This window comes from Callospermophilus lateralis, chromosome 2, assembly GCF_048772815.1.
Source record: "Callospermophilus lateralis isolate mCalLat2 chromosome 2, mCalLat2.hap1, whole genome shotgun sequence".
In the NCBI taxonomy this organism is placed as follows: Eukaryota; Metazoa; Chordata; class Mammalia; order Rodentia; family Sciuridae; genus Callospermophilus; species Callospermophilus lateralis.
In genome coordinates, this window is record NC_135306.1 from 207,379,234 (window position 1) to 207,390,849 (window position 11,616).

General features: G+C 61.2%; 1 protein-coding gene across 1 annotated transcript; it reads right to left on the bottom strand.

The window, feature by feature from the left end:
* Nucleotides 1-10,322: 10,322 nt before the first annotated feature.
* Nucleotides 10,323-11,282, bottom strand: Mrgprd (MAS related GPR family member D). The gene has a single exon (XM_076844852.2). The coding sequence runs from the start codon at nucleotides 11,280-11,282 to the stop codon at nucleotides 10,323-10,325; it is 960 nt and encodes a 319-aa protein (XP_076700967.2).
* Nucleotides 11,283-11,616: the final 334 nt, after the last annotated feature.

Here is an 11,616-nt window from a genome sequence, read left to right on the forward strand (position 1 = left end):
TCCTGGCCTGCCTCTGGGTGAAGAGGGCCAGTGCAGCCCAGCCTGGTCCTGACGGGCCCCGTGGCCTGGTGCCCTCCCCTCCAGGCCACCAGACCTCACCCTGCCTCCCTCTGCCACCACTCAGCCAGGAGAAGAGGCCAGTGCGGCCTGCTCGCTGCCACGCCCCCGCCCCTCCCGGCCCCGCTGCGCCCTGTGCAGGCCATCTGTGTGGCTCAGATGGTGGAGCCACGTTGCCAGCTCTCAGCTGGTCCCTGTGCTGGACTCAGTGTGACCTACCCAGCGTATGGAACTGTCTCTGGTTGGTGACCAGCCCTTTCCCCAGGGCCCCTCCCCCAGAGCCCAGGACCCCTCGCGTGCTCCAGTAGGCTCAGGGGTGGCGCCTGGTACGGGGCCCGCGCCTGGGCTGGACAGCTGCCTCCGGTGCTTGGCCCCCACCTCCTGGCCGTTGAGACGGATCCCAGGAGCTCACTCTGAGCTTCTTACTTTAGTTCAAGTCAGGGTCTCTCTAAGTGACCGAGGCTGCCTTGACCTTGCAGTCCTCCGCCTCAGCCTCCGAGGTGCTGGGATGACAGGTGTGCGTCCCCGTGCCCACCTGAGGTGCTGGGATGACAGGTGTGCGTCCCCGTGCCCACCTGAGGTGCTGGGATGACAGGTGTGCGTCCCCGTGCCCACCTGAGGTGCTGGGATGACAGGTGTGCGTCCCCGTGCCCACCTGAGGTGCTGGGATGACAGGTGTGCGTCCCCGTGCCCACCTGAGGTGCTGGGATGACAGGTGTGCGTCCCCGTGCCCACCTGAGGTGCTGGGATGACAGGTGTGCGTCCCCGTGCCCACCTGAGGTGCTGGGATGACAGGTGTGCGTCCCCGTGCCCACCTGAGGTGCTGGGATGACAGGTGTGCGTCCCCGTGCCCACCTGAGGTGCTGGGATGACAGGTGTGCGTCCCCGTGCCCACTGGCTGCCAAGACTTGAAACCACCCTCACCAGGTCTCACTCTCCTTCGCCCCGATGCCCAGCCACACTATGAACCAGTGAAGTGACCACTGGATGCTCTGGGAGGAGAGGCAGGGAGCCAGGGCTCAGGCCCGAGCAGGAGAGGGCCGCGTCTCAGGGCCAGGGCGCTGGGTGCTGCTCACCATCCCCCTCGTTGATGCCCAAGGAGGCCGACTCCCTTTCCTCCAGCGCGGGCACCTCCTGAGGGGCTCGGCCAAGCTCAGCACCAGGGGCTCCCCCAGCCTCTGCCTGCCCTGAGGAAGTGGACGGCGGGCTTGCTGCTGTCCAGGGCCCAGGCTGGGTGTCTGCAGTTGCTGAGTAGAGGCTGTGTCCACTGGGGTGGGTCCACCTGTGGAGGACAAGCCTGGAGATGCCCAGGGAGATGGACAGTTGGGAACACGGGGGATGGCAGGATGACTGTGGACAGTCGTGTGGGCCACTGGACCTAGAGGACCACGCTAGACAGGGTCATGGTGGGTGTGAAGGCCACCAGCATGAGGTCTGGCAGGTGGTGTCCATGGTGGAGCCCTGCTGCAGGGAGGTTCCAGGGCTCCTTGTGGAAGTACAAGGCCAGCGTGGTCAGCAGGAGGGACAGCGGCCAGGGCCTGGGGCACAGCAGGGCCCATGGGCACGCACAGCCAGCTGGTGGCACCAGGTGGGCAGGGAGGAGGATGCAGAGACAGCGCCGGGCCCTGAGGGCCGCCAGCAGACTCTCCGTGTGGGCAAAGTGCTTCTCAGGCTGGCGTCTGGCGTCAGGGTGACTGCAGAGGAGGGGGTCGGCCACCGCCAGGAGGAGGACCTGGATGTCAGTGCTCCTCTGCATGCAGAAGCCCAGCAGCCACACCAGCTGACCACTGCCCACTGCGCCCCACGCAGGTGAAAATGGCCAGGGCGGGGCCGCCCCTGGGCCAGGTGGGAGGGGTCCTCCTCAGGACTGTGGAGCAGGACGTCCGCCGTCCGGGGAAGGAGAGAGAAGTGAGGTCCTGGCCGGGCGGGCAGTGCAGGGCTCCTGCTCTGCCGGGGTCCCCAGCCCTGCACCCTGCCGCGTCCCTTGGTGAAGGCAGGGATGGGGGCTTCGGGCACAACTGCCCCCTCAGAGGCCGGCGTCTCTAGTGACCGAGGGCGCAGTTTCTAATCTGCCCCGACCCAGCGGCCCTCTCTGGGCAGGGTCAGCCCTAGGACTCACCTGGAAAGGGGTGGCCATCCCCAGGAGCTGGGCTCTGGTGGGGAGGAGACCAGGCCGAAGGCAGGAAGGGACACGGGGACTAAGGGATGAGCGGATGGGATAGTCCAGGGTGATCCACGATGAGAATCGCATCTCGAGACCCTTCACCCGACAACATCTGGGTGTGAGTCGGGTGCTCCAGGCAGCGAGGGACGGGGCTTGCCCTCCGGCTGTCTAGTGCGTCTCCGCATCTGCCCATCATGGGAACTGGCCCCTGCGGTGACAGCGGTGACAGCGGCCTGTTACCCACCAGCTTCAGGCTGGAGAACAGGAAAGCGGGGCGGAGGGGGCGCGGGGCGGAGGGGTGGGGACAGAGGGGGTGGGGTGAAGGGGTGGGGACAGAGCAGGGGGTGGGGCGGGGCAGGGGGGTGGAGCAGAGGGTGGAACAGAGGACGGGGGCGGGGTGAAGGGGTGGACGGATCAGGGGGCGGGGCAGGGCAGAGGGGGCAGGGCAGAGGGGCAGGGCAGAGGGGCAGGGGCAGAGGGGCAGGGCAGAGGGGGCGGGGCAGGGGCAGAGGGGGCGGGGCAGGGGCAGAGGGGCAGGGCAGAGGGGCAGGAGCAGAGGGGCAGGGCAGAGGGGGCGGGGCAGGGGCAGAGGGGGCGGGGCAGGGGCAGAGGGGCAGGGCAGAGGGGGCAGGGCAGAGGGGCAGGGCAGAGGGGGCAGGGCAGAGGGGGCAGGGCAGAGGGGCAGGGCAGAGGGGCAGGGCAGAGGGGGCAGGGCAGAGGGGCAGGGCAGAGGGGCAGGGCAGAGGGGGCGGGGCAGAGGGGGCGGGGCAGAGGGGCCGGGGCAGAGGGGGCGGGGCAGGGGCAGAGGGGGGCTGCAAGACAATCTGAGTCCAGAGGCCTGAGATCCAGGAGCCGCAATGTCCAAGGGCAATATCACGGCTCAAGAAGAGAGTCCACCGTTTCTCTGCCCAATCACTGTGTCCTAGCCCTCGGTGGTTAGACGAGGCCCACCCACCTCAACTAGGACAGGTCAGGTCTTCTTTCCCCGTCCACCAACTCCAGTGCTCTTCCAGAAACACCCTCCCAGACACACCACTAATCACGTGGTACCAGCTACTTGGCCACATTCGCGATCACTACTTGGTCCTGAGGATTGGGATGTGGATGAAGGTTTTGGGGACGATGGTCCAGTCCAGGGCAGTGTCGCCCCCATGAGGTAGGAAACGTGTGAGCGGCCAGTGGGGAAGGAGCGTCTTGTCCACCTGTGGTCGGCACTTACCCCTGCCCCACCCAGGGAGCCACCCCAGGGCCGGACGGTGAGGAATTTCCTGTGTAAGTGGACAGTCTCTGTGACACCCTCCCCCCACCCCAGGACCCTGCAGGAGCACAGCCCCATGTGCAGCTTCACGGGGGTGGTAAGGGGAGCAGGCGTGGGCACCTGCAGGAGGGCCCCTGCCCGAGGCCCAGCTCCCAGGGAATGTTCTGGGCCCCCTGTCGGGAGCCGGGCCTCATGCCCTCTGTTGGCTTCCAAGATACACCATCTCCCAGGGGACCCCGCGGGTGGGGGACGGCGCTGTTCACTCTTTGTGCTAATGAAGAGCAACACTAGGAAGGGAACAGAAATCGCCCAGAATCAGCTTTTTTGGGCCATTTTCCATTAATCAATGTTTTCCATCTCTGTTCCATTAAAGCAGATGAAAAAAAAAATATTCTGCTCTTTCAACTTAGCTTTCTTTTCTTCGAACAAATAGAAGTTGGCTATGTCCTCAAAGACAGGCCACGGTGTCATACATAGCAGCCGAATGATTTTTAAGATGCAGGCCACAGAGAAGGACATTGAGCCCCAGGCCACCCCCAAGCCTGGCTCCTCGATGGCCGACGGCGTCTCTTTCTTCTCCCTGTGTCCTCACAGGGTCGTCTCGTGTCCACTTGTGTCCTGATCTCTTCTTCCCATGGGACCCCGGTCACACTGGATCAGGGCCCCCCCTAGGAACCCTTTAATGTGATCCCCTCTTTATCCTAACTCCACATGCTGACTCTGAGGTTCTGGGGGTCAGGACTTTTTTAACAGGAGTGTGTGGGGGGGATCGGGGTTCTCTAGAGGAGAAAGTGCGCGTGTGATTCAAAAGGGGAAGCGTTAGCCTGGCTCGCGGGGTCAGAGGCTGGACGGTCCACCATGGCCCTCTGCAGCCTGCTGAGCTGGAGGAACTAGTAGCCGCTCTGTCCAAGAAGCTGGAGCCTCAGAACAAGCTGGACCAACACTGCAGCCTGTCCAGGACTGAAGACTGGAGGAGCCCGCCGAGCCGCCACGAGAGTCCACGCTGGAAGAGGGCAGGGGCCAGCGCCTCTCAGTCCATCAAATGACGTCCATCACAGGGACACGGCTCACCTGCAGAGCCTCAGAGCAATAGGGGAAAGATCAGGATGTCAGAGCGTCTGGGGCCCCTCAGTTAAGGAGCTGGACGGTGTCCCCCATGAGAGTCATCTGTGCCCTCACCGGGACCTGGGGTAGGAGGAAGGGCGGGTGAGATTTTAGTGGAGACGTGGAAATCGAGGCTGAGTAGAGCGCACGGTTCATAAACACAGAAGGCTCGTTTTTGAGCCGCACCCACAAGGAACAACACAACCCCGCACACAGGGAGGTGGCCCCCCGTGGCTTCCAAGCTACCGCAGGTTGGAATGAAGGACAGCCGTGACCCGTCACCCCACTTTAGTAAACAGGGGGTGTTCTTCCACCTTGTGTTGATAGCTCCCTGTGACATCCTGATTTTCTTGGCTATCAGTCGTCCTTCGACGGTCCCCACCGTCACCTGTGGGCGGTGTACAGGGTTGGTGATGGCTGGGAGGCTAGATTCGGCCAGTTCCCACAGCGCCTCACCCCAGGATCCTGCCTGCAGTGGGAGTCCTGGGCAGGGGGAGGGGTGCCGAGGCCCTGTGCTGATTCAAGACCCGCTTCCTCCCCAGGGCCTGGGCTTTGATCCGGGCGGGCGTTGGTGGAACGGGCACAAGCCACCAGCGATCACGCGTTCAAGGGAGCTGGTGGCCAGCCACGCCCCAAGCCTGGCCTGCCAAGGTCCAGGGCTACTCGCTGCAGAGATGAGCCCCAGGTGATTCTTGGTGTGTGTGTGTGTGGGGGGTCTGATTACGAAGCTGGCTCCAGAGACGTGTGTTCAGCTCCATGATCACCTGGGGAAAAGTACACGAGCCTAGTCCAAGAGGACCCCGGTCCAATTTGTCCAGCAACAGTCAATCCCTAGAGTTTTAAGGTACAAACTTAGGAAAAGGGGGTGCCACCCTCTTGTGGTGAAATGAAACCTGAGCCGTAGGAACCCATTGGCCATCGGAGGGTGAGTACCTGTCTGAGCATCAAGTCCAGAGGGAGACCGGAGCTTCAGGAAAGAAATATTCCTGATCGCACTGTCTGATCACCTGGATCCACCCATGCCTGAAGCCATGTTTGAAGATTTTAGTTACTAGAACCAGTGAGTTCCTCGTCCCTTTTATCCAGTTTGACTTCATTGTCCTTTGCTTGCGCCCAGAGCATCTACACTTGCAGTTCCCCAAATGACCATAACCTGAGGATGTTTGGGTCATGACCAAGCCTGTCTGACTTAAAGAAAAAATAAAAAGACGACATTCATCAGAAGCACGTTGGGGAGGGGCTGTTCTGCTGGTGCCTGGAACCCTCTGGAGAGAGATTCTGCAGGTCAGAAGTGGCCAGGTGCCAGAGGCGGAAGCCTGAGGTGAGGGTGGGCTGGGGGAGAACTTCCTGTTCCCTCTTTCTGCAAGGGCAGATGCGTGGTCTCTGGGGGCAAGGCCTTTCTCTCCCTAAGTGCTCAGACATGTTTGTTGAAGGAATAACAAACCCATGAGGCTGAGAATCCTATGGGGCTTCCTCGCCATCCTGCAGTGCGCTACCCTTGCGCTCAGCCAGGCCCCCACAGGCGTTCGAGTTCAGAGATTACAGAAGAGCATGTGAGGGTTGTTTAATGTTGCTCCAAACCAGCCTCTGGGCTAGAAAACAACAACAACAACAAAACAACACAGGCCTGAGTTTCAGTCCAGGTCTCAAAACAAGAGACAAGAGATTGACTTGTCTGCTGTTGGCTTCCGCATCCAGTGCTGTTGGAAGCAGCCCGTGGCCTATGGGCCCGGCCTCCACAGCCTCCTCCTCCGTGGGCATCTATTGCAGCAGCCCCACTGCCCAGCTGTCCTTGGCTGACCCATGGGTCCTGCTGATCATTGAATTGCATTCCTCCACTTTCCACCCAGGGACAAAGTTCGTGGACCCAAGGCTTCTCGATCAACAGGCGGGGGCAGCGAGGCACAGCGGCGCACACCTGTCATCCCAGGGGCTCAGGAGGCTGAGGCAGGAGGATTGCAGGTTCAAGGCCAGCCTCAGCAACTTAGGGAGACCCTGTCTCAAAATTTAAAAAAAAATACAAATATCTGGGGTGAGGCTCAGTGGTTAAGCCCCCGGGGTTCAATCTTGGTACCAAAAAAAAAAAAAAAAAAAATTAGGTACGACAGTGAACATTTATTTAGGACGTGACAAGAAACCACAACAAATGACCAGTTTTTAAAACCCGACCAACGTCACAGATAATGCAGCACACAGGAAGTCATCTGTGGCCTGGCGGGGCGGTGACAGTTGCCGGGCATAAGGCCCTGGGTTCCCTCCCCAGGATGGAAAGGAGAGGAAAGAAATGACCCGTGATTTTTTTCTTCCTTTTTAGCGTCACACTTTTGAAGGCCTCCCCATGTGTCAACAGTCTTGCTTATTTTCCTCAGAGAGGACTGGATTGTGATTTAATTAAAAAATCTGTTTTAGTTGTGGGTGGACGCAGCGGCTGTCTTTATTCACCTGTTTCACGTGGTGCTGAGACGGAACCCGGGGCCTCACACGTGCTGGGCAGGGCTCTCCCGCTGAGCCCCGGCCCTCGCCCCGTAATCTGACTTTTAGAAGCACGGTTGGTCAGAATGTGTTTTGTGCTTTTAAAAATGTTTCGTGCCTTCCCAGTTTCATTTCTGGTGATGTCTAGACATGGCGGGGCTGTCTCAGATTTGGGAAGGCCTGTATCAGCTTTTTGCTTTTTCCCAGATGGGGCAGTGGGGTGGTTGGATTCTCCTGGACGGTGCTGGTCCCAAGCCGTCTTTGGCCTGCGCCACCCCGTGGCCGGCCGCCTGCGGACGCCTGGCTGCCGCCGAGGGTCAGGGCTTCGGGTTGCCTTCCTGGACGTCAGATCAGCAGGACGACCTAAGGTTCCCCGTCTGTTCACGGAAGGACTCCTCTGCTAATGGTGTCACTGACCCGAGGGTCTGCGGACCTACTCTGCAGGTGGACTCTGGCCTTACGAATGGATTGCTTTGGGTTCCCATCTGCTCTCCATCTCAAAGAGGAACCTCTTTAGATTTCGAGATTCGTCCTTCTCCCTCCGCACTTCCTCTTGGTCCCTGAATAACCAAACACCCTGGAGCAGGAGGACAGGGGCCCCCAGGATGCCCAGGGAAGGGCAGACCTGCCCCCGGCTGTTGGGAGCCATTCTCACACGTGACTGGGTGGCTCCCGGTCAGGGTCTGAGGCGCTCTGGCTGTGTCGGAGCTTTCCCGGCCCTCTCCTGTTGAGAGAACCTGTCCGTGTGGGGGTGTGACTGACCACTGACCCCGGAGGCCCAATCACTGACCCTGACCTTGGAGTGCGGCCCCCCTTCAACCTTCATTGGATGGAATTCTCCCCTGAATTTCTTGCTCCCCAATAAAAGGCTACTCCCTGGCGTGCTCGCTCGCTCTCTCTCCTGCTAGCCCTGAGTAATCCTTGCTGCCCTGCCGGGCGGTTAGAGGAGGGAACCAGAGAGGGGAGCCGTCTCGGACCTGGTCATAGAAAAAGGTAACTGAGTCTGTGTGTTTATTTCGATCTCGCTAGCTAACTTTTATGCCTAGAACCTCATTAATGAAACCATTGCGCTGGCCGCGTGGTAGACCTGGCGAGGCGCCGATGCCCGGGTTAGGTTCCCGCCCAGACCTGCCCCTCCGTTCAGCTTGAAGGACAGACAGACCTCCAAGATGGGCATCCAGGGACTCACAGCAGGAAGTGGGGGGCCGTGGGTGCTGCCTGTGGTGGAGACGTGGCATCAGACACCCCTGGGTGGGGGCTCTCAGGTACACTGGTCCCCTGGTCTGGGGTCCTCCCTGTCCAGGTGTCCTGGTCCTTCAGGCCTGGGCAGCCCCTGCCTTCTCCGGGGAGTCCCCAGCCTTTCCCGCTCCCTCCCAAGGCTCTCTAGTCCCTTGTGGCAACTGTGGCCCTTGCTGCTCTCCGCACTCTGATGGGGACCAACCCGGCAAGGGAGAGCCCCCGCCTCCTGCTGCCCTAAGGTACAAAGTCTTTTCCCTTGGCCTCTTCTCTCCCGGTTATGTGAGTGTCCCCGGCCCCAACTCCCCCCTGAGGCCACCGCGGGCCACCCTGGCAGTGGATGGAGAATGCTTGTCCTGACAACCACAAGGCGTCCGGGGAGGAGTTCCCGGGCAGGACAGCCGGGCGAGCTGGCAGGGAGGCTTGGCTTGGGGTGGAAGTAGGTGGCTTTGGGACTGTTTGTCTGGCTCAGGCCACCGCAGAGCCACAGACCACAGGCCACAGCCGGGGGCAGAGAAACCCAAGCTGCTTCGTCCTTCTTATTCTGCTTGTTTTATTTGTTTTTAGCTGACACATCACACCTGCACAGGTTTCTGGGTGCCTCTTGGCGTGTGATACACGTGAACTGACCAGGTCAAGGTAAGGAGCAGTCCCATCACCTAAACATCTATTCTTCCTGGTGAGACCTTCAGAATCCTCTCTTCCTGCTCTTTGTAAATAGACAACCCACTCTTGTCTACCCAGCCGCCCTGCTGTGCATGCAACTCGCCCCACCTGCAACTGGAACTTTGTATCCAGTGACCACCCAATCCCGCCTCCCCGGCCTCCCCGCCTCCCCGGCCTCCCCGCCTCAGCCCCCACCCCACTCTCTGCTCCCATGAGCCGGACTTCTTTAGATCCCCCAGTAAGTAGGAACATGTGGTATGTGTCCCTGGGTCTGACAAAGCTCATCCTCGGCTTCCATTCACTGTTGTGGCTGAATGCTACTCTGTTGTGCTCTCCATGTCCTTTATCCAGCCATCTGTGATGGACACCTGGGTGGACTCCATACCCGGCTACTGTGCGCGTGCTGTCCACCTGGGCTGTGGCCCTCTGCCTGACGGGTGGCTTTCCTTCCCTTTCAATGGCTCCCCAGTGGTGGGATTGCTGCTCCCCATGAGGTTGCTCCGGTTTCGAGGTACCTCCATGACGTTTTGCACGGTGGCTGTGCTGACTGACGTGGCCCATCCCGGCCAGCACCTGTCACCTTTTGTCATTTGGGTAACAGCCATTCTAGGATGAGTTAGCTCATGAAGCCCCCAAGGGGACTTTGGGCAGTCTCCATGTGACCTGGAAGTGACCAGGTCCCCCACCCTTTCCCCAAGAGCTGCTCTCAGTTCTGACCTCCCTCTGACGGACACTGTCTCTGTGGTCGGTGGTCACCTTCTCCCCAGCATCCACTGTCTGGCCCCTGTCCTGGGCCTCACGGCCTCTGGAGGAAAGCAAACAGGCCTTCCAGGGGGCCAGGGGCATTGGGGAAAGGCAGCCAGCCCCACGGCTCAGGTCAGGGGCCCGGTGAGGGGAGAGGTAGTCTCAGGACCCTCCTCCAGTGAGATGTGGGTTGGTGATGGCCATTCAGTGGACTGCAGGCGCATTCAGTGACCGGTCAATGCTCCTAGCACAGCCACGAGACACTGCCCACCACATACACAAAGATGCCGGCTCAGGGAGGGGGCGGCTGGAGGGACCGACTTTCATGTCCCACGGGATGCCTGTGACCGCCTGCAGAGACACCTCCATAACAGCTCTAACCAGGACGGCGCTCACGTGGACCCGCCAACCTGTGATCCGCTGTGGACAGGAAGTCACGCCTCCTCCCCCAGCTGAGGCCCGAGACCCGGTGTGCTGTGGGGGGGGGAGGCTTTAGCAGATGGGAACGTGACCCCAACCCAGTGGGCTGCAAAGCTTCGGGGCCCCTGCAGCGGGCCAGCCAGGGTGTGCAGGGAGGGGTTGGAGGGGGCTCTGGGCCGGGTGGCCAGGGCGTGGGCCACCTCAGAGCCCCTCGCTGGGTCCCGTGGACGGCGTCTCCCTTCCCTCGGGTTCAGGCTCCTCTTGCAGCGCCCGGCCCAGCACGACCTTCAGGGACTCTGCCAGCCTCCGGGTCCTCTGGCTGCCCACCAGGAAGTAGATGACAGGGTTGGCACTGCTGCTGATGGCCGAGGAGAGGCGCGACAGGCAGATGTACAGGAGCTTCGCCTCCCTGGGCAGAGGCAGCCAGAACAGCACAAACCAGTAGATGCCCAGCGGCAGGGAGCCTACAAGGAACACCAAGATGGAGGCCAGGATGACCACCAGCAGCCGCCGGGGCGGCCGCCGCCACAGCAGAGCGCTTCTCCGCACCCGGACATAGAGGGTGATGCCGGACACAGTCATCGCAGGCGTGAAGACCCCCATGATGAGGATGCCCATGGCCGTGTCCACCATGAAGCACCGGTCTTCGTCGTGCCTCCAGAACCTGAGGCAGAAGAGAGTGGTCAGGGTGTTCATGAGGAGGGCCAGCGCCCAGAGCAGGGAGCACACCACGGTGGACAGGTGCCTGGGGCGGCGGCACTTGTACCAGAGGGGGAAGAGGACGGACAGGCAGCGCTGCACACTGATGGCCGTGAGCAGGCTCAGGCTGGCGGTGTAGGCGAAGTACATCACCCGTGTCACCACCTCGTGGACCTTGGTGTGGGAGTCGGCCAGGGATGGGGTCTCCAGGGTCAGCATGGAGGCCATGCACAGGAGGAAGAGGAGGTCGGCCACAGCCAGGTTGAGCATGTAGATGCAGAAGGGGGTCCTCTGTACGCCCACAGTCAGCAGCCAGACCACGGCGCCGTTGCCTGCCGCCCCGCACACGCTGGTGAACATGGCCAGGGAACTGGCCGCGAGGTAGACCACGTGCAGCGCGTCGACCTGGGAACCGCTCAGAGCCTGCTCCGGGTTCCGGCTGCTGTTCAGGGTCTGGTTCATGCCTGGAGAGGAAAGCAGACCAGCGTGGAATTCTGTGTTGCTAGGGCCCTGGGGACTTCTGGGAGCCTCTTCCCCCCCAATTTCTGATTCAGGGCTCTCCCTTGGCACTGCCTGTGACCGTCACCCTGGGACCCGTGCTCAGCCTGACCAGCCATCAGCTCTGCCGTGATGGACACCCGCTTGCTCTGGGTGCCCTGCTTGGTTGGGGCCCCTTCTCTTCTGAGTTCAGTTACTTTCCCGTCATGCAGGGGCCTTGACTTTTTAATTGTTGCAGATCAGTGGATGGGACGTCTTTATTTTCATCTGTTCATGTCTGACGCGGTGCCAAGGACGG